The 23,280-nt window shown below is 39.0% G+C and overlaps 2 protein-coding genes across 2 annotated transcripts; both read right to left on the bottom strand.

The window, feature by feature from the left end:
* Nucleotides 1-1,111: 1,111 nt before the first annotated feature.
* LOC141634092 (putative exonuclease domain-containing protein At3g15140) lies at nt 1,112-15,248 on the bottom strand. Its single transcript, XM_074446394.1, has 5 exons — nt 14,832-15,248; nt 13,000-13,202; nt 12,753-12,833; nt 12,270-12,395; nt 1,112-1,432 (listed from the first exon to the last, which is right to left on the bottom strand). Exons 1-5 carry the CDS (start codon nt 15,084-15,086, stop codon nt 1,420-1,422), a joined length of 678 nt encoding a protein of 225 aa, XP_074302495.1. The 5' UTR covers nt 15,087-15,248; the 3' UTR covers nt 1,112-1,419.
* A 6,564-nt stretch (nt 15,249-21,812) lies between these two features.
* On the bottom strand, nt 21,813-22,856 carry LOC141631893 (uncharacterized). Its single transcript, XM_074444505.1, has 2 exons — nt 22,185-22,856; nt 21,813-22,097 (listed from the first exon to the last, which is right to left on the bottom strand). The coding sequence occupies exons 1-2, from the start codon at nt 22,854-22,856 to the stop codon at nt 21,813-21,815; spliced, it is 957 nt and encodes a 318-aa protein (XP_074300606.1).
* Between the last annotated feature and the right edge of the window lie 424 nt (nt 22,857-23,280).

Raw genomic sequence — 23,280 nt, 5'->3', positions numbered from 1 at the left:
CATAATTAACCCCATGCCCCCCAGTTCTATGGCATTACATTTCCCGGGAAAGAAGTCTGTTTAGTTGTTATATCTCTCCATTTTAAGCTTTGCTGAGCCTTACTACTTCATAGCTTACTGATACGTCACCTACAAAGAGTCATTAACCAAAGAGAATATGATGCCGAGTCAAGTCAAAAAATCAACTAGACTTGTCAAAATATAACCCGAAAAACTGCCTTTTCATAAGGTCATAGACACGTAAAGCTTGACCAATGACTCGTAAATTTAGGGTTTGAGTCAAGCTTCAACCCAAACCTACTCATTTTCACTAAAAAGCTGGATAAAATTTGCAAATGTATTCAGAGGATATAAACTACGGGGTGAAATTATACGTGACCACATAATCTCTTTTTTTATGCATCATAAGGCGGTCAAGAAAAAAAGCCTGAGATTTCATTTTTAGTTCAAATTCGAACCCTAACCCAGCCTGAGTCCGTATTGTACCGGCATGAACCCTTCCCGTCTGTCCCAATTGATAGCTATAATGTTCAACTACTACTTTCTTTTCAATCATAAACTTAACTAAAATTGAGCAAAGGAGCAATACCTGATACGATTTTTGAAAAGGAAGTCTACAGACTCGGGACTGTCGAGTTTCCTTTTAGCAGTTATGCTCATTACAGAGCCATCTGCTAGCATACGCTCAGAGGCGGAGCCAGGACTGAAATGTATCTAGGGCTAATATGATAGACTACGAAAAGGTTTTGATTTAAAAAAAAATTCAACTCGTGACATACCTTTCTATTGAGACGTCGACGGATATTTACTATTTTAATCAATCTTATATGATTAATACCATTAAAATCTAGCATGATAAGACAATCTTGTAAAGATTAGCAAAAAAAAGCATGCTTTACAAAAAAAAGTTTTAATTCGGGAATAAACGATTTTTTCATAAATCAAACACTTTATGATGATGAAAATATAACATAATTAATAATTACTCTATTTAATTTGGATTTTGATAAAGACAAATACATAATATTGGAGTTTGTGATGATTGGCAATAAAAATTAGGGAAGGCTCATGTATTGAAAATTATACAAAATACAAAATAAATAAAGTTGGGTATTAATTTAATGAATGATGACTAGAAAAATTAAATAAGCAATTAGAAAAAAAAATGCTTCCAATAGGGATCGAACCCTAATAATTTGGCTGGTAGACAACACAACAACCAACTGCGCTTACATTGTAACTATGTCAACTTAATTTACTTATTTTTATTTGACATTTTATCTAGGGCTATAGCCCTAGGAAATACGGGCTGCATCCGCCCCTGCATACGCTGCACCACCCTAGTTATGTTTTTTGTGTCGTCGATCCCAAGGTGATGACTTCCCAACAATGTTAATTTGAGTTCATTCAACATGATCCTCATTCCCGTGGCCTGGCGTAAGGCAACAGCAAATCAGCTAGAAAAAAGTGGGAAAACAGGATTAACATGACAAAAACAAAACTCGTGCATTTGATTTTTGAACATGACCCTTATCTTATAGAGTACATTCTAACAAAATTGGAAAACGGGCTCAAGTAACTACACATTGTCTTTCAACATCATTATCACACCAACAAAGGAGTAAGGGATGTCAATTGTCAAATGTAGGCAACTTTGCTCCAACATAAATGATCCATAATGAAAATTGCGTCAAATATTGCATCCAATGATTTCTTATTTCACAACAAAAAAAACGCAACAATCTTTTGCTTTATTCCATCAGAAATTCATAATTCAAATACCAAAGTAAGTGAGTCTTTTTCTCGATAAAAAATGATCCTTATTTGCCTAAACATACTTGCAAGCTCCATAAATCAAGCTCAGGAATGTATAAGTAACTGAGACCTGCAACCCACCCTTCGATTATAGAAGTTCAAGTAGATGTCCTTTAAGTTCATCCACTCGAAAAAATAAGGGGGGATCTTATAGCAGATCAGGTATGAAGATTTAAGTTTCAGGAGTAGTGGAATGAGCTACTTAACCTCCAAACTAAAAATTCACCCTAAATTCTTGAAACATAACCATGTCCTACCGTAGTACTATAGTCTAATCTAAAACTTGTTGGTTCTGAATTATTCAGAAAGCAAAAGTCAATTAGTCAGCCTCACACTTTTGATAATTAACTCAAACGTACTACTGACATTAAATCAGTGAAATAAATTTACCTCATATTCTAAAATACATCTCCAATGAGTGAGTCGCAACAAGTCTTATATTGGTTTCAACACCCAATAAGGCAACATCATCCCATAACTTATCAGGCTTTACAGTCAACAGTCTATAAATCTTGAGCACATATTCAAAGAAAACAACACAATATGAAATCTTTAAGAATAATAATTACTCCCTCCATTTTCCTATTTTCTTCCCATTTGTTTTTTGAGAGAAAGAGTTACCAACGTTGACCGTAGATATCTTGGAAAAAAAAAATATTAATACATAAAACTAAAATATTTATATTTATTATAAAAAAATCTTTCACAAAAAATTATTTTCGACCAAAAAAAAGTACTATATACACATCAAAAACTAGGGTCAAAGCTAGGAGACTGCGCAAAAGCAAATGGGAAAAAAAAATAGGAAAATGGAGGGAGTAAAAAAAATTGGTTTTAAGTAAATGAATAACAGGTGAAGAGATTGTTGGGGCTGGTGTCCTTAACAGTTAGTGCAAGGACTTATAAATCTCTAAAAGGATCAAAGGGTATACTTTTGTATCATAATCAGTTGGTCCACGTTTATCAATAACGGTTGGCTTGCTAGATAAGTTTGACGTTATTGTCATACAGATGGCGGTGATCAACTGGTCCCTAAAAGTCACACCTATAGGATACGTTTGAGAGATGTGACGGTATGAAAATACAGTCATATAGATGCCAAATTTGACTAACCAGTTAGTCTGAGTTATTTGACTAATAATAAGTCAAAATTGTGATGTTGAGATATTTTATTTAATACGGATTAAATAATAATGGCTAAGGCGAATTAAGCAGTTAATTCGTAAAATTGAATATAAACGTTTTATATTTAATTAAATGTATATTGAATATAATTATACGATATTGTCTTTGTCGGACATGTATTAATAATTCAACTAACCCGTCTTATTAGTTGATGCTTTAATAACCGATAACCGATGACGATTTATAATTAAACCGTGTCATATACATTTAGCGCATTTCGGGTCGTACCACGAGATTAAGTGAAGAGGAAATTAAAAAGCCCACGAGCTCTCCTCTCACTCGGTTTGGCCGAGCCCTTCATAGACAAAAGGAGAGCTTCTCCTCTTGTCTAACCTAATTGTCATTTGCAAAATTAAATTAGGGTTTTGGAGATCATTTTCTCTCTAAAACCTAGATCTCTCATCTAAGCAAAAACTCACAAAATTAATCCTCTCAATATTGCAAGGCAATTAGAGGATTCGATCTAGCACAAGGGCATTTCTCGGACTATCTTGGGTGCATCATTTAGGAGGAGGTCTACTTTGATCTCTCATTGCCTTATTGCACTAGGACCGAAGGTTATTCCTTGATCTTTATCGTTTCATTATGTTTTTCGTTTTATGACTATAAATTACATATAAAATTTGCGTTATAATCCTAATTTTATAGGGTAGTATACGGATATTACCCCACAAGTGGTATCAGAGCGAGGCCACGTAAATTTTCTATGTGTTTTTCATCAAACGAAATGAATCGATGAATTTTTGTTCAAAAAAATTTGTCTCGGCAGCCATTTTTTTACACGGCAGAAATTTTTTTTCTTTTTTGCTTTGCTGCGTTTTTTTGGGTTGCATTGGGAACCGTGTCTTGTATACACGGCATTGGTTGTTTTTTTGTTTACATTTAGATCTTTGCATAATGTTTTGTAAACGATATTCATTGCAATATGCGAAAGATCCATCAAATGTTTGCATAAAATTTCGTGTGGCACAAAAATTTTTGTCTCGGCAAATTTTTTTTGGAAAACCGTGTTGGCCTTCATGTTCACGGCCTGATTTTCTGTTTTTTTTTTTTCATCGTTTTGCGTGCTACACTATTTTGTTAGATCAATCGATCTCTTGTTTTCAATCGTTCTTCACATGTTGTAATTTTAACCGATAATTATTGCAATATGTTGAAGATTAACAATTGTAGTTTGATTTCTATACGGATTAGATTAAAATTGCAATTGTGTTTTATCAAACCGTTTTGTTTTGATCTCTTGTTGCTCACGATTTTGAGCCGTATAAATTTTTTTTTTTTGGCCTTTTTGATGCTCTCGGTTTTTACAGCATTTAAAAAAAAAAAAAAAAAAAAAAAAAAATTTTTTGGTACTGGTACTGTTCACGTACAGCAGTACAGAAAGAAAAAAAAAAAAAAAAAAAAAATTTTTTGTTTTTTTTCGGCCCTTTGTTGCATAAAACGTTTTTATGCTCTCGCTTGTTAGTGAAATGTTTCACCCACGTAAAATAAAGTTACTTTAAAACAATTTATTGTAACGGATTATCTCGGATTAAAATTAACTTGACTAAAGCGGTTTTGTCATGTAATTTTAATTATCTTTGGTGGTTTGGATAAAAATTTAACATAATTACGGAATTATGTCACGAATAAATTTTAATTTTAGTTGATGCATTTTATTTATCGTTATTGTTAATTGTTTTGAATGCTTTTAATTACGTATTTATTTATTTTGCAAACGGTTGTAACATAGTGTGGCCTTAGTAGAACGTGTTACCGTAATGATGGAACACGGTCTTGGTTGTATTTTGAGATCTCGTATCTCCATTTTTATTTCTTTTAATTACAGTTTTTATTTAGAATGTAAATAGGTTTATATTTGTAAATTATAAATTGTAATTTTTGAGAAGACTAAAGATGGAGACCGGATGCTCACTCCCGCTACATGGACAAAGATGGAACACCAAGACAAGCTTTTCGGGTCCAACGGTGGATTCCAAAGTTGTATTTTGTTCTTTTTACTAGGATAGGCCACCCTAGGAATTTTTATTTACGTATCGCATTCATTTATTTATTTTATTGTAACGATAGTATGCATTATATTCCGCCTAAAAACCAAACCACCTAAAAATTGCTGAAAACTGACACATATAGAGGTCACGAGTTAGTTTTCATTGACATTCTCATGTCACACGATTTTTAAGCCATCACCCAAATTAATTCATTCACGCAGACGCTAGTTATTCGTTCACTTAATATGAATTATAATTTAGTTGATGGGATCTTCCTCGTATAAACAAAAATTGAGAACGGTCTTTATAGGTCAAACTCCAATGAGTCCCTTCTTCGTCGGTAGGCATAATATGACCCCTTCTACGTCGGGTAAGTTGGAACCGATTGACCTATTTTATCTCAACACTATGGTCACTCGTACGATCCTGTGAAAATGGTGGACTATAGATAGGATTTACGGAAATCTATCGACCAAGAGTTCTTCCGGAAGAATTAGCTAAACAGTTGGCTTATCAATTTACAGAAATTGAGTCTTGGGATCACTTGTATCATTCTTGAGGGAGATCAATAATGCAAGTGCATTGAGTCTACACGTTAAAATGATTTTTAAATAAACTTAAATCACCTCGATGAGTTGCTTATTTCGTTTTGTTTTTCTTTCTTTTTCAGTGTAGATCACGAACTTTTAAACTGCTAATAACAAATGGCTGGTTCTACTGATAACCCAATGCCAAGTGCCACATTGGACCGTGAGTCCTGGCTTCGGATCTTCATGAATCGGATGAATCGATCTACTCGGCGAAAAATGATGGATCAAACTTCGGAGACCGGGAGGCGGCATTACGGAATGTCTTGCCGCCGACGGAAGCTCAAATATCTATTGAGCCCCTCCCGCAAACCCAGTCCCACGGCTAGAGTCGCTTTGAAATCACCAAGTTTAATGATTTTCGTATGGAAGCGGGTGCGATTAAAAACGTGCTCATTTTTGCAATGGAATCCAATTTGCAGAAACGCTTCATAGCCCATGGTGCAAACAAGATTTTCACCACGCTCACTAAGGAATTCTCGAAAGCACCGAGAATCGTGACCTATGAGCATACCACTCGCTTCTTTGATGCGAGACTCGTAAGGGCCAACCGGTTAGCCCACACATTCTCGCATGATTGAGAATGTCGAGAAGTCGAGACCTTTGATTGTAACATCGCGAGAACATTGTTATCGACCGCATGCTTCATTCACTCCACGATGGTTTTTCGCAATTTAGAGCGAATTACTATATGAATGATTTGAAGAAAACCCCACATGAACGGCACTCCCTTCTCGTATGCACCGAGAAGGACATGAAGTTCAGTGGGAGCTTGAAAAGGATGTTCTCGTTGTGTCAAACAAGGGGAAAGGTAAGGGCAAAGCTCGTGCAAACCCTAAAGAGGTAAACCGAAGTTCAAGAAGTCGGGTTCGGGTAAGAGTGGGCCTGGTGAGTCGAGCACCTCATCAAGCGCGACAAAGAGCAAGAATGAAAACATGGAATGTCATCATTGCCACAAGACTGGGCATTGGAGGCGTACATGTCCTGTTTATCATGAGGACTTAAAGGCGGGTCGTGTTAAACCTGTTGGTATGTCTTCTCTCTCTTCTACTTTTATTCATATGATTGAGATTAACCACGCAAGTTACTGAACTTGGGTACTTGATACTGGTTGTGGTTCTCATCTGTGTAATCATGTGCGGGGGCTCCGAAACATCGAACCCCTCGTAAAGGGTGAGGTGGACTGCGTGTCGGGAATGGAGCAAGAGTGGCCGCCATCTCAAAGGGGACATATGTGATCCAGCTTCCTAGCGGATTTGAGTTGTCATTATATGATTGCTATTATGTACCCAGTCTTTCCAAAAACATTATTTCTGTTTCTGCACTTGACAAACTTGGTTTTTCATTTGTAATAGAGAATAATACTTGCATTTTCTCATTACACGATATGATTTATGACAAGCAAGTCTCCATGAATGGAATTTATGTTTTAGATCGACGACCGAAATATTACACGTAATGAATAAAAAGTTAAAGGTTGGTGACAAAGATCAAACGTATCTATGGCACCGCTGTATGGGACACATTAATGAGAAACGCGTAAAACGGCTCATTAAAAATGGAGCTATCTCGGCCTTTGATTTTCAATCATTTGGCACGTGTGAATCATGTCTCATCGGTAAGATGACTCGGATTTCCTTCAAAGGTGTTGGAATGCGCGCTGCTGACCTATTAGGGCTCATACACACGGATGTATGTGGTCCTATGTCAATCACCGCACGAGAAGGCTATAGGTATTTCATCACTTTCACGGATGATTTAAGTAGATATGGCTATGTCTACTTAATGAAGCACAAAAGTGAATCCTTTGAGAAATTCAAAGAATACCAAAATAGGGTACGGAACCTACTTGGTAGAAAGATAAAAACGCTACGTTCGATCGTGGTGGCGAGTATCTTTCTCACGAGTTTGATCAACACCTAAAGGATTGTGGGATTGCCCTACGTTAACTCCACCGGAACACCTCATTTGAATGGTGTGTCCGAACGGAGAAATCGAACACTACTTGATATGGTTCGATCCATGATGAGTCACACCGTGTTGCTCGACTCGTTGTGGGGTTATGCTCTTTTGTCACCGCTTCTAATACTTAACCGAAGTCCGTCTAAAGTCAGTTGTTGACAAGACTCCATATGAACTATGGAAGGGAACGGTCCCTAACTTGTCCTTTATACGGGTTTGGGGCTGCGAGGCTTACGTCAAGTGGAGACACGAGGATAAGCTCGGCCCGCGAGCGGTCAAGACATACTTTATAGGTTATCCAAAAGGAACACTTGGTCATTACTTCTATTCGCCAACCGAACAACGTGTTTTTGTTGCGGCTAGTGCGACATTCTTAGAGAAGGAATTTCTCGAGAATGCAAAGAGTGATAGAACCTTCGAACTGTCGGAGATTCCAGAACCAAGTACCGAGCAACTATTGGAGGAACCTATTTCTTCAATCCCGGCTGCGGTTAACATTCCTGAGGAACCTAGGAGGTCGGGAAGAGTCTCTATTCCTCCGGACAGATACATTGGTATGGTCGAGGAACATGACATAGATGACGTTCTACTCTTAACGAGTAGTGAACCCGCAACCTATAAAGGTGCCATGACTAGTTCTGACTCAAAGCTATGGCTTGAGGCCATGCAATCCGAGATGGACTCTATGTATGAGAACAACGTGTGGGATCTTGTTGACTTACCTGCTAAGGTTCGTCCCCTTCAATGCAAATGGCTTTACAAGATAAAGCATTCTGTGGAAGGTCAACAAGATATCTACAAAGCACGACTAGTTGCTAAAGGTTTCACCCAAGTGCCAGGTTTGCACTACGATGAAATTTTTGCACCCGTAGTCATGTTGCGTTCCATTCGGATTATCTTAGCGATTGCCGCTTTTCATGACTATGAAATTTGGCAGATGGACGTGAAAACCGCCTTCTTAAACGGCTTTTTGTAGGAAGAGTTGTACATGGTACAACCCGAAGGTTTCATCGATCCATAACATCCTAAGAAAGTGTGCAAGCTTAAGCGTTCCATTTATGGACTTAAGCAAGCATCAAGGAGTTGGAATCATCGCTTTGACCAAGTGATAAAAGAAAATGGATTTACTCGATCGGTCGAGGAACCATGTCTATACATCAAGTCGAGTGGGAGCAAGATTGTCTTCCTAATATTGTATGTTGACGACATACTCCCGATTGGGAATGACATACCTCTCTTAACTTCGGTGAAAGTATGGTTGAAAAACCATTTCCGGATGAAAGATCTGGGAGAGGCACAAAGAATTCTAGGCATCCGTATCTATCGAGATAGATCACGACGGATGCTATCTCTCGTCAGAGTCTTACATAGACAAAGTCCTAGAGAGATTCAAAGATGACTAACTCCAAGAAGGGTTCCTTCCTATGTCTCCGTGGGTGCATTTGAGCAAGTCTCGTGCACCAGAGACACCGGAAGAGAAAGAGCGCATGGCACGGATACCTTATGCCTCGGCAATAGGATCTATCATGTATGCCATGATATGCACACGTCCGGACGTGGCATATGCATTGAGTATGACAAGTCGATTCCAACAAAGATCCGGTGAACCACATTGGTTGGGCCAAGAACATTCTTAAGTACCTACGGAGGACTAAAGATTGGGCATTGACTTATGGAGGCGAACAAAAGCTATGTGCAACCGAATACGCAGATGCCAGCTTCCAAACGGATCGTGATGACTCGAAATCTCGATCAGATTCGTTTTTACTCTTAATGGCGCCGATCACGTGAAGAGTTCGAAACAAATCACATAAAGAGAGATTCTACGATCGAGTCCGAGTACTATGCCGCGTCGAAGCTACAAAGGAAGCGATATGGATGCGTCAATTCTTACATGGGCTATCCGTAGTGCCTAGTTCGAATGACCCGATCACCATCTATTGCGACAATAGTGGTGCCATCTTCCAAGCTAAGGAGCCTAAGTCTAGCAACAAGTCTAGACATGTACAACGGAAAGCTCATCTAATCCGAGATTACGTGGAGCAAAAGGAAGTAGTGATGACAAGATTGCTCGATGATAACATAGCAGATCCTCTCACTAAAGCATTACGACAAGATAAGCATGAAGGGCATGTTAATTCCATGGGAATTAAACGTGTTCCTAAGTTGTAGTACTCTTTTATGGATTAGATTCATTCCTTTTGTACTCTATACGACATCATCGTTTTGATATTTTATATATATATTTTGTTTTTCATGTGGATTTGTACGACAAATTTTGAACACCACAAAGTGAATTGAACAAACATTATATTTTTGGTCCTTAATTGCCCACATGAGCTGATAACTCTGGCAATTATTTTGTGACGTTGGTTGATGGTGGGTTCAACGAGCCATAAGTCAACCGCTTGACCGACCAATCACGAGGCGATTTATACGGATATTTCGTAGGACACAATTGTGACATCGACGTGGAGTCCTAAATGTTTTATAACATTCGTGCCCGGTCGTGGATAGGACCTCCATGGTGATCCTAAGAGTCGATTCTTTTGACTATCGTTGTCTCGAGACTATGGCGATTTTGGGTGACTTTGGTTTCTTTCTCACGGTCATCCGTAACAGGGGGCCAAGTAGATTTTTTCTGGGTCATTTCATGCTGTGCTTAGATCGGAAGGAGTTCGAGTTGAAGGAAATATTCAACCTTTATCAGGTACTCGATATTTCTCAGGGCCACTCGAGGAGTCAGAATCGAAATGCATGGCCATGCTCGGGCACGGATTCGTTTTATCGTTAAGTTACTCTCTAGTGGGAAACCACTCTAGATCCGGATCGATTGTGAAATACGACCTTTGTGGATCCAGATCCGCAAATTGTTTTACATTGAGTGGGAGAAATTTTAAATGAATATGAGAATCGGTTATCGCACATACACTTGTACGGACAAGTGGGAGTTTGTTGAGCTTGTGTCCTCCAGTTAGTGCGGATAACGTCATTGCACATACACTTGTACGGACAAGTGGGAGCTTGTTGGGCCGGTGTCCTTAACGATTAGTGCAAGGACTTCTAAATCTCTAAAAGGATCAAAGGGTATACTTTTGTATCATAATCCGTTGGTCCACGTTTATCAATAACGGTTGGCTTGCTAGATAAGTTTGACGTTATTGTCATACAGATGGCGGTGATCAACTGGTCCCTAAAAGTCACACCTATAGGATACGTTTGAGAGATGTGACGGTATGAAAATACGGTCATATAGATGCCAAATTTGACTAACCGGTTAGTACGAGTTATTTGACTAATAATAAGTCAAAATTGTGATGTTGAGATATTTTATTTAATACGGATTAAATAATAATGGCTAAGGCGAATTAAGCGATTAATTCGTAAAAATTGAATATAAACGTTTTATATTTAATTAAATGTATATTGAATATAATTATACGATATTGTCTTTGTCGGACATGTATTAATAATTCAACTAACCCGTCTTATTAGTTGATGCTTTAATAACTGATAACCGATGACGATTTATAATTAAACCGTGTCATATACATTTAGCGCATTTCGGGTCGTACCACGAGATTAAGTGAAGAGGAAATTAAAAAGCCCACGAGCTCTCCTCTCACTCGGTTTGGCCGAGCCCTTCATAGACAAAAGGAGAGCTTCTCCTCTTGTCTAACCTAATTGTCATTTGCAAAATTAAATTAGGGTTTTGGAGATCATTTTCTCTCTAAAACCTAGATCTCTCATCTAAGCAAAAACTCACAAAATTAATCCTCTCAATATTGCAAGGCAATTAGAGGATTCGATCTAGCACAAGGGCATTTCTCGGACTATCTTGGGTGCATCATTTAGGAGGAGGTCTACTTTGATCTCTCATTGCCTTATTGCACTAGGACCGAAGGTTATTCCTTGATCTTTATCGTTTCATTATGTTTTTCGTTTTATGACTATAAATTACATATAAAATTTGCGTTATAATCCTAATTTTATAGGGTAGTATACGGATATTACCCCACAGAGATCTCCTCAAGGACATCGAATAAGATCGGACGATATGGAAGAGTAAACTTGGAATGTATAAAAAGAAGAAAAACAAATTCTTAATTTTTTTTTTCTTTTTTTTTTGCCTATGTCCTTCATTCGCAGCAGGTTCACAAGGGAGAAACAGAACTTGTCGTATTAAGTTCGTACCTGTTGCCACTATCAGCCAGAAATTTTACAAGAAAGTTATTCCACTATATCCTCTGTTTTTCATTCTCTGTTGCCAAGCAAGCAGGCAACAAAGCTACAAGCTAGTTTACTCAGATTTAGTAAGAACTAAGAAGTATCCGACACGGTTCATGTTCAAGCATCGGCATGACTATATTTTCGCGTGTTTTTCGTTTAAAATGAGGTGTCCCAGTGTCATACCCATGTTAGAGTGTTGAGATTTGGACCCTTGTACGTGAGCTAATATGACGAGTCAGGGTAACATAGGCAGCAAGTCAACGACTAGCATTTTGCTTGATTAACTAAATTATCATTAACACAGCATAGATGCCTTGTAAGTTGTAACTCTTCCGGGCATGCTTTTGACTTTTGACCTTACAGTGACAAGGTCACGAAACCACACAAACACACCCTCCCAATTATAAAACGAGCTATGAACATCACAGTGTCTAACCTCAGACGACATTTCGCAAAAAAAGCAAAAGAAAAAAAAAAAAAAAAAAAGAATGACACTCACCAAGTTACAAAAGCAGCTCTGCGTAGTGGTCCACCGAGCTCCTTTTCCCACAACTGACGGCCAGTGATCCAAGCCTCAAATTCTTGAATGACTTCTCGAAATGGCATGGCTGTATCATGCCAAACACTACAAATTTAAAAAGACAAAATTAAATCCATCAATTCTTTACCATTTACAAACATAGGGTTAACTGTTTAGACAAAATTGCTGAAAGACTAATTGTCTTCCACTCAACTGTTTATCTTAACGAACAGTCCATTAATTTCTCAAATGACATGAAACTAAAGCCTGCCAATCTAAAGTTTTTAAATCTAAACAAAAATGAGATCCTTAATTAACCACAGTACATTGCTAAACAATCTTCTACGTTGCCCCAATCCACTAAAGAACGAAACTATCTGCACAACAAAATCATGATTTTGCCATAAAGAGATCAACATCATGCTTCCAGGACATTTTAAGTTTCTATAAATTACAGCTTACCGAGAAACACCTAGTTTCCCATATTTGCCTTCAATATATTCTTCTATCCTTTTCTCGCTCATATTGGAAGGCCTAACAAACCTGCAACATATGTAAAAAAATATGTAATTAGCCACCAAAAACCAATCCGTAGGCCACAGCTCGCACAAGATCAAAAACAGAGAGGTCAGTAATGTAACAACAATTATTTAATTTAATTATTTGTTATAATTAAAATTACTTTTACACTTGCAATATAGGAACAAACCTGTGGAAAAAATCGACAGCTTGCAATGTTTTGGCATCAATAATCAAAACAGGGAACTCAAGAATCTCAACTTTTCCTTCTAAATCGAGCACTAACAGGAAATCTATATCCTGTGGGCATAACTTTTCAGATTTAGCAATTTCTTCTTCAAGTGGCACGGAGCAACTGTGATTGAATTTGTCTAAATGAGAAGGATCATCCATCTGCATTCAAACCATCTTTATGACTATTAAATTTATAGCAAATTGTGCATCACGGATTCACGATGCTTCTAATATTGAAATTTGTGGTCAGGCTATACAAATTTAATTTAGGCATTGTTTGGATGAGGGGATTTGGAGGGAAAGCAAGGGGAGGGGGAGAGAAGGTTACAAAATCCCTTCGTTTGGATAACATTTGGGATAGGAGGGGGAGGGGCTTGGAGGAATCCATTGTCCTTCCTCCAAGTCTAATCAAAATCCTTCCACCATAGGAATGATTTGGAGGGAAAACTCCACTTCTCCATTCCCCCTCCCCTCCCTTTCCCTCTACTTTCGCTATCCAAACACACCCTAAGGGTCACCCCTAAACAACCAATTTGTGTTTTCCACATACAGACAGAGTTTGATTCAGCACATCTGAACCCCTTATCTCACCATAGATAGGAGCTTTGAGACACTGTAGCAGTATTGTTAATGTTGTGCATCTTATGAAGCGAGTTTGCAGTTTCTTGAAGGCAATTATCTTCTCAACACTGAGGAGACCAGCTCTGGTTGTTTTAGTCAAGGATTGCATACTTCCAAAATCAAGATTCTTAGCATAGATTGAACTTAGTCAATCCAACTTCCTAGGCATATTGTTCATTTACTAGTAGGCCCGCACCAAATGGTTAGCTCCCTTACGACTAGGGTGTTTAGCATTTGTTAAATTATATTTAGATGAAGTACTGCTACAATTTCCACAAGTCAAGAGTTAAAAAAATAATCCTCCTTAATTTCTGGCTTATAGCAAGAAAGCTCTTGAAAGGGCAAGTCTGACTTGAGACAGGTTCAAGTCTTGTTCGAGAACAAGACAATCTTACTATAAGAGGGTGCAAAACTAGGATTCACCAAAAGCTACCAGATCTTTATAAGATGATTGTTCTGAGAATAAACTCCCACATTATAAGATATTATAGAGAGTGTTGCAATAACACTAAAAGATAAATGTGTTTTTCTTCATGGATTCACCTAGTTGAGTTGTTGCTACTTTAGAATAAGCCGCCACATCATTAATTATCATCAATGGTGCCAAAATCAAACTCAAGATATTAATTATTTCAACAGAAGTTGTTATTGACTCAAAATTGCAACATAGACTCTCTAGTCTCTAACAACGAAGAGGGGATAGAAGTCGTGGAATTATCTATTACATTGAAGCTCAAATTCTTACATTTCCATGATATTTCAAAAGAAACAACACTAATAATAGTATGCAACAACAGAAGAGAAGCATAATCAAGGAGCAAGCACTTTGCAAACATGGTCTCACCTAAAGGACTCCGAGTACGGCGGTTGAATATAAGCAACCTCAACCTAACAGTATAAAAAGGACGATTTTCAGGTGACCCATGTCCTTCTTTGAGAACTACTCCGTACATCGAATGACCGCTACTTCACTAGAAAATCAAGCCTACATGACACCTTAAGAAAAGCAAAAAAAACTGGATAAGTAAGACGTTCCCACGATACCACACGACGTTAATATTTATCCCAAAACCTTTAACTAGAACGGAGTATACTATAGAATAATTCAGGTAGACATTTTATCAAACATTTGGCTTGCACAACAAAGACCGTAAAACTAAAGCTTACCAAGGTACATTTGCCTTGTGTATAGTACAAGCACATGGGTTTCCAAGCGGGTTTGAGAGTTTGAAGTGGGAAAGGCGAAGAATGATCAGTTGAAGTATTCGATTGTTGGGAAGAAACGGAAGCTGAGAGAGTTAAGCTGCGTGTTGTGGTAATTGTTGGTATAATTGAAGAAAAACTCAGTAGAGATATGGATGATGATAGAGATGAGTACATGAGTAGTGAATTCCTAGCGATAAATGCTCTGGAAAACGCCATTGTTGAAGCTCTGGTTTTCTCGATAAGACTAGTTTAACGCTATTCCCTCTGTTTCAACTGTTTGGGTTTTGGGATGGTGTCCTCTACCGGTTTAAAGCTGACCCGATCCGAGAAATTATAACTGAACAGTCCATTTTTTTCAGGAGGAAAAAGGATAACTTATACGGAGTAGTATCCAAAAGTTGCAAAGCAAGTTAGTCGACTAAGTAGAACTAGAAGAACAAAATTCGATGTAGCAAATTCATAATTTGGGCTTGTACTGAAATTGACCTTATGTGACCTCTATTGCACAATGACACGATTTTATGAGAGACTAGATAAACAATAATACAACTAGTTTTATACTCGTGCAGAAAATACACGGCGGGCTGCTTTTGAGAACATAAAATATATTAATGTTAATTATATATCTATATTATTAGACGTCATATTTTAAACTAATACTAACTAATTTAAATTTATTTGGCTAGCAAGAGAACCCATAGACCAACTAAAAATATTGGATAGCGCATCCCTATAAATGTACAGAATTTATATAAAAAAACGGTGAGTGAGATATTGTTAATAAGACATGTTATAACAAATTAACAACATGGTTAAACAATATCCATTTTTCGATTCGATTCAAAGTAATATTAAAAAAAATAGATATTTGTTCCAGAAAAGAAGTTCGAGTCGAATATCCATCCACTGTGTTTCAGATACACATCCATTTCCAAAATTTCGGATATCCAACTTAAATGAATAAAAAGAGTTCAGTATTACCCTATTTAGCAAGATAGGACAATTTGCCAGTATTAGATATTTTGAATCGATATGTTATGTGAGATTTACCGGTTAAAGATTAATAAAGAACAATATATTTACTTCGTTTGTACGAATTTAAGCATTTATTTGCCTTTTAAATTCTTTATAAGAGATATTTTAATTAAACGCAAACAAATAAGAAAAGGAAATATCTACATTCAAATGGTGTAAAATAAAGAAAAAATATTAATAGTCGATAAAACTCTTTTATGTAACTCATTCAAATGCCAACAAACATAATAACTTTGGTGAGGAGATCTTATTTAATTTGAGGCCCAATATACCATTAATGTGAACAAAATAAACCTAACTATCCGCCTCAAACTCTAATCTCTACTTTTACTCCAGATTTATACGCAGTAAATCAACTTATTATTATACTAACCCTAACTCTTCGCCTCATTTCGTTACCACAATATCACTCGAGCTCTCTCACTCTAAATTTGATCTCATGATCTCAATTCTCATCACTATTATCATAAGACCACCAAGATCGTTTCCCTCAACCCACACTACATAAATTTGGAGTATTTCATCTTTATGTTTTTCCCAGTTCATCTATATTCTTTAAATATATATTTGCATGTATTCTTTGAAGGATAATTAATGGTAAAGTTGATTTTTTTTGCTTATAAGGTTAATTTTTTTTTCTTCAATTTTATTTTTGAATTATTAAAAGTATGCAATTGCTAAATCCCGCACGCTAGTTTGCTAAATCCAACACATATTATCCCAACATTCCATAATTGCCCTTCTCAAAAAAACAAGAATTAAAAAGACTTCTCTCTCTAAACCTAACCAATCCCTTAATCGTTCGACAATTATGGATCGTAATTCGTAAATATCAGATGTAAATTCGTCGTTTTATCAACAATTTTATTAAGACCCGTCTTTTAATCGATTTAGTTGATTTTTTTTAATTAAAAGGGTTTTTTTAACAATTACGGTTTGGATTAAGTTTGTTTGTGGAATGGGTGGTTATGGGGACGTCAGACCAGAGAAGGATGGTCGGAGGAGGCGGCGTCGAGTGATAGTGTGAGCCATGTGTCGACGAGTGAGACGCTGGTTGTAGGTTGTAGGCGGGGGTTGGGTAGTTAGCTTCGAGGAGGGTGTAATCGACGCGGGTACGGGGGTTTGTAGGGATGGTCGGCGTGAGTACGGTGGTGTGAAGGGTTGGTCGGCGGGTGGAAGCTGGTGGGGACAGGTGGTCGGCGGCATGGGAGGGTGGTGGGGGATCGAAGGTTTGTTGGGGTTGGGTTTAGGGTAGGAATTTCAGGCATATAGGTCGGCGCGGAGGGGGTGGTCGCCGTCGCAGGAATGGGTGTGTGGTGAGGTGGTCGCCGGCGTTGGGTGGGTGGTGGGGGAGGATGCCGGAGCAGGAAGTGTGGTGGGAGAGGGTGCCTGATATTGATTTTAGAGATTTTCATTTTTCTAGTTTCTCTCGTTGTGGGGGGGGGGGGGGGGGTTGAGAAATGAGAAGGGTACATTCGGAATAAGAGGTAGAAGTATGCGGGATTGAGTAAAAGGATGTGTGAGATTTAGCACGTCCCTAAAAGTATTGTGTAAATCTGATGTTTATCATTTGCAACTTTTTATTATATTTTTTTATTACATTTAATCAAAATCTTCTAATTTTATTGTGGATTTTTCTGTTTAACTTAGGTAGTACTACTTGTGTATTTTCATCAATCTAATTTTTTTTTTTTTGATAAAAACCCGTAAGGGTTAATTCCTTACTATCAAATCATCGCAAGCCAAAGACAACAACCAATCCAAAAAATCCGTTATCCACCTACGCCTACCAGCAACCCATGGCAAAGTATGAGCTAGGCCATGTGCCACCCTATTAAAGTTTCTACGCACAAAATTAAAGGAAATAGAATTAAACGAATTACAAAGATGTAAGATATCCTGATAAATTAAAAACAATTCACTTCTTCCAGACCGTTTGTTCTTCAAATCTTCGATCACTCCTCGGCAGTCACTCTCGATCACAACTAGGGACAGGCCAGCGAGTTGTGCTTCCTTAATACCTTGGAGAACCGCCAAAGCTTCAGCGATTTCCGGAGAGACTAAACGCGTTTATTGAACCGCCACTCCCCATCGCACACTCCCCGAAGCATCCCTACATACCACCCCCAACCCCGTTCCCATGCCCTCCGCCACTCCTGGGTCAACATTGATTTTATACCACCCCTCACTTGGCTTCTTCCATCGATCCCCACCGTCCACCTGCGTTACCCTACTCACCTCCTTCTCCCTTACCTCGGCCGCGCCTTCCAGCTCCCATATAATCTCCCTCGTCCTCCGAACAACCTCATCACCCCGCCACTCTCCTCCATAAAAAAGAACTTTATTCCGCCTCTCCCAGATGGCCCAACATCCCGTCATGAACACCCCACACTCCCTCATATCCAGCCCTCTCAGCACTTCCTCAGCCCACTCCCTCACCCTCCCAAAACCCGTCCCCGGTACAACATCCACCCCTAACTCCTCCCATATCCCTTCGACCCACCCACAATCCCGAACCACATGGAGACAAGTCTCCACGCAGTTTAGGCAACGAGGACAAAAATTATCCGTCAATTCCATACGGGCTGCTATGTTCTTTTTAGTAGCTATAGCATCGTTGCATAGCTGCCAGAAGAACACTTTGACTCGGGGCAATACTGGTGTTTTCCAAATCTTACCCCAAAGCCATTTCTCCTTCTCATAAAGTGACTGACCCGACTCCTCTCTATTGTTTTCCTCCATCATGAGTCGATAGGCTGACTTAACAAAATAGTCACCATACTTCTCCGGCTCCCAACACCAATCGGCAGACGGTCTAGCATCGCTAAGACAAATTTGTAAAATACGAGAACTTTCAAATGGGAGGAATAAACTATTTACCTTATCAATATCCCATCCATGCCCGTCGACATTGAGTAGCTCGGCCACCTTCATATCTTCATTCGCTGTTCCTCGAGGTGTTATGATGCGCATTGAGCTTGTGCCAGGAACCCACGGATCACACCAAACCCGCGTACTCACCCCATCCCCTATCCGCTTTTGTGCTCCCAGCCGGATCACTTCCTTGGCCTCCCATATTCCCCTCCATGTATAGCTAGGGTTCGTACCAAGATCAGCCTCCATAAACTCCCTCCCATGAAAATATTTCCCCTTAAGCACCCGTACCGTCAAGCAGCTATCCTCCGTCATCATTATCCAAGCTTGCTTTCCAAGGAGGGCCAAGTTGAATTTATGGAAGTCTCGAAAACCCATCCCACCCTGATATTTAGACCGACACATTTTGTTCCACGCCATCCACGGTATCTTTATCCTTCCGTTATCTGAGCCCCACTGTAAACCATAAAAATTGAACCTGCAATAATAAATAAAGAGAGGCACAAAAATAATTCGGAAAACAAGAGTTTTATTATTGAAAGATTAAGGGTTACAATTTCCGTGACTCTCTTGATTCCATCTCTAAGGCTAGGGTTTGATAGTTTTTACGAGGGTCTTATCGACTTAATCTCGTAGGGAGAAAAGATGAGGTCTTTTTGTGACTTATTCCATCCTACCTACAATTTGGTAGTAGGAAGACGGGGTCGTTTGAGACTTAATCCATCTATGCTCCCCCCTTAAACCCTAAACACAAGAGCTGTATTTATAGTCTAGTAGCTTGGAGGGCAAGATGACATATTCTAGAATATTCTAAGATATTATCACATTATTTTCTGATAATTATCTCTAAAATACAAAAGATATTATAAAATAAATAGATACCAAAAATATAAAATTTCGGTGTCTACAAATGCTCCCTCGAGACTTGTTGTAGAGACTTTGATGTCGGTTGCAACTTGGTCTCGAATCTGCTACTGAATTTGACCCTTGAGAATGGAGATGAAGAGCGAAAATCGTCCCACCGAGCGTGCCAATTTGTAAACCATAAAAATTGAACCTGCAATAATAAATAAAAAGAGGCACAAAAATAATACGGAAAACAAGAGTTTTATTATTGAAAGATTAAGGGTTACAATTTCCGTGACTCTCTTGATTCCATCTCTAAGGCTAGGGTTTGATAGTTTTTACGAGGGTCTTATCGACTTAATCTCGTAGGGAGAAAAGATGGGGTCTTTTTGTGACTTATTCCATCCTACCTACAATTTGGTAGTAGGAAGACGGGGTCGTTTGAGACTTAATCCATCTATGCTCCCCCCTTAAACCCTAAACACAAGAGCTGTATTTATAGTCTAGTAGCTTGGAGGGCAAGACGGCATATTCTAGAATATTCTAAGATATTATCACATTATTTTCTGATAATTATCTCTAAAATACAAAAGATATTATAAAATAAATAGATACCAAAAATATAAAATTTCGGTGTCTACAAATGCCCCCTCGAGACTGGTTGTAGAGACTTTGATGTCGGTTGCAACTTGGTCTCGAATCTGCTACTGAATTTGACCCTTGAGAATGGAGATGAAGAGCGAAAATCGTCCCACCGAGCGTGCCAATTTGTAAACCATAAAAATTGAACCAGCAATAATAAATAAAGAGAGGCACAAAAATAATACGGAAAATAAGAGTTTTATTATTGAAAGATTAAGGGTTACAATTTCCGTGACTCTCTTGATTCCATCTCTAAGGCTAGGGTTTGATAGTTTTTACAAGGGTCTTATCGACTTAATCTCGTAGGGAGAAAAGATGGGGTCTTTTTGTGACTTATTCCATCCTACCTACAATTTGATAGTAGGAAGACGGGGTCGTTTGAGACTTAATCCATCTATGCTCCCCCCTTAAACCCTAAACACAAGAGCTGTATTTATAGTCTAGTAGCTTGGAGGGCAAGACGGCATATTCTAGAATATTCTAAGATATTATCACATTATTTTCTGATAATTATCTCTAAAATACAAAAGATATTATAAAATAAATAGATACCAAAAATATAAAATTTCGGTGTCTACTCCCACCAAAATCTCGAAACAAGAGAGCGAAGTTCATTGAAAAAATTAGCCGGCAATCTAAAAACACTCATCGCAAAGGTTGGAACTGCTTGGCCTATAGCCTTTATGAGTATCTCCTTCCTCGCCTTACTGAGCAGCTCGCCTCGCCATCCTTGTAACCGCTTGCTAATCTTGTCCCGAATCAAATTGGAGAGCCCCTGCTTCGACCTTCTAATAACAGTAGGAAGGCCCAAATACCATTCCTGCTTATGCACTTCCCGAACATTCAAAACACCCAGGACCCGTTCTCGTCGTGCGTTGGATGTACCTCGCCTGAAAGATATTGTGGTTTTGTCAAGATTGACCTGTTGCCCGGATGCCCGCTCATAGTCACGAAGAATATTTCGCACAATCATCGCTTCGTCCTCCTTAGCCCGCGTGAAAATAATACTATCGTCTGCAAACAATAGATGTGAAACAATCGGTGCTTGAGGAGATACCCTAATTACCTTAAGTGATCCGTTATCAACATTCCTCCGTATTAGACTCGACAGCACTTCCGCACATAGAATAAAGAGAAAAGGGGACAAAGGGTGACCTTGTCGAATCCCTCGCTCAGGAACAAATTTCTCGGAAAGCGGCCCATTCACCGAAACTTTATAGGAAACAGTCATGACACAACCCATCACTCGGTTAACCCACCTCTCGTCGAACCCCATACGCAGCAACACCGCCTCCAAAAACCGCCACTCCACTCTATCATTAGCCTTAGCCATGTCTAATTTGAGAGCCATGTGTCCCCCATTGCTTCGTGAGTTTTTCATATAATGGAACAGTTCAAAGGCCACTAGAATATTGTCCGTGATTAACCGACCCGGGGTAAAGGCTGGTTCTCCGAAACAATCTCCCCAAAAAATTTCTTCAATCTATTTGCAAGCACCTTCGAGACTAACTTATAGACCACATTACACAAACTGATGAGGCGAAATTATTGCATTTTATCAGGCTCCTTCTTCGGTATCAAGACAATATTAGTTTCATTCATACCTTCAGGAAACGGCGCTCCATTGAGGATATTCAACACACAACGGGTCACGGCTGGTCCAACGATATGCCAATAAGTCTGGTAAAAAAGACCGTTTATTCCATCGAGACCTGGGGCTTTAAGAGGGTGCATCTGGTTTAACGCCTCAACGACTTCATCCCCTCGGTATTCCTCCCTTAACCCCTCATTCATAGCATCCGTCACTCTCCCTTCAATTCCTATGAGCAGCTGTTAAAAATTCTCCGGTTGATCCGAGGTTAACAGTCCCCGGAAGTAATGCACAGCACACGCAGCCATTCCTTGTCTATCACTTACCACTCGCCCCCTCTCGTCAATAAGTTTAGCTATGTGATTCTTCTCTTTTCTTTGACTCACTTTTTGGTGAAATTTTTTTGTATTCCTATCACCATCTCGAAGCCATAGGGCTCTAGATCTTTGCCTCCAAAAGCTTTCTTCCTGTCTCAGAAGGTCCGCAATATCTTTCACAATTTTACGCCGTTCATTAACTTCTCGCACTGATCGACCTCCTTCATTCAACCACTTCAGCCTCTTCCGTTTTTTCTGTAAATCTCGCATGACCTTACCAATGCTCACTCCCTTCCAATTTTGCAACTCAATTGCACATCTCTGTAACGAAGAAATCAGCTCCCCGTCCTCCGTTTCCCAGGCCCTCTTCACGACATCTTCACATCCATCATGTCCCACCCATATCTGCTCAAAACGAAACATCTTAGGAGCCCTCCCCTCCGCATCCCTGCGCCCATTAAGCAGAGCCTTAATAGGTGCATGATCAGACCACTCCCTATCAAGGTGTAGAAGCTTAGCATAAGGAAACTTATCCGACCATTCCCCATTGACCATAGCCCGATCTAATCTACATTGTCTATTCGCATCTCCCTCTTGGCCATTATCAAACGTGAACGCATACCCCTCATAAGGGAGATCCCTCAACCCACAGTCATCTACCGCATACCGGAAATTATTCATTTGCCATTGCATACGTGATACGTGCCTAATGTATAGTCTTTTTAGCCTATTTCAGCACGTATTTCTATGCATTTCTATACTATTGTTATGGTATTTTGCCCCGAATTGGCTACTTTGGTGTATTTTGTCCTTTTTGTAGGAATGATCGCGAAAGTAGTGGAACCATGTTCCTTTTTGCCCTTTTTGCATGCATTTAGAGGAGACGGGATTGTCCCAGAGTAGAGTACCGCACTTGGAAGCGTCGTGGCACACATTACGAGGTACTTGGGTGAGGACGTGAGCTGAATTGAAGATACAAGTACTCGATCGTGTTGTTTGCTGGTCGATCGAGTGGTTTCTAGCCCCCCTGTTGGTCGATCGAGAGGTTCCTTCCTCGATCGAGTTAGTTTGAACATGACCAAGTCCTCGATCGAGTAACTGCTTT

The sequence above is a fragment of the Silene latifolia genome, chromosome Y, assembly GCF_048544455.1.
Source record: "Silene latifolia isolate original U9 population chromosome Y, ASM4854445v1, whole genome shotgun sequence".
Taxonomy (NCBI): domain Eukaryota; kingdom Viridiplantae; phylum Streptophyta; class Magnoliopsida; order Caryophyllales; family Caryophyllaceae; genus Silene; species Silene latifolia.
The sequence above is the reverse complement of the archived record's forward strand: the minus strand, read 5'-3'. Positions and strand labels throughout refer to the sequence as shown.

Bases quoted from the DNA above. Each gene is read 5' to 3' on its own strand.
- LOC141631893 (XM_074444505.1), bottom strand. From the start codon at position 22,856: ATGAATAATTTCCGGTATGCGGTAGATGACTGTGGGTTGAGGGATCTC. The intron at 22,098-22,184 runs GTAAGTGATAGA...AATTTTTAACAG, and splicing joins TTGACGAGAGGGGGCGAGTG to CTGCTCATAGGAATTGAAGG.
- LOC141634092 (XM_074446394.1), bottom strand. From the start codon at position 15,086: ATGGCGTTTTCCAGAGCATTTATCGCTAGGAATTCACTACTCATGTAC. The intron at 13,203-14,831 runs GTAAGCTTTAGT...GTTTGAATGCAG, and splicing joins CACAAGGCAAATGTACCTTG to ATGGATGATCCTTCTCATTT. The intron at 12,396-12,752 runs GTAAGCTGTAAT...TTAAATTTGTAG, and splicing joins GGGAAACTAGGTGTTTCTCG to TGTTTGGCATGATACAGCCA.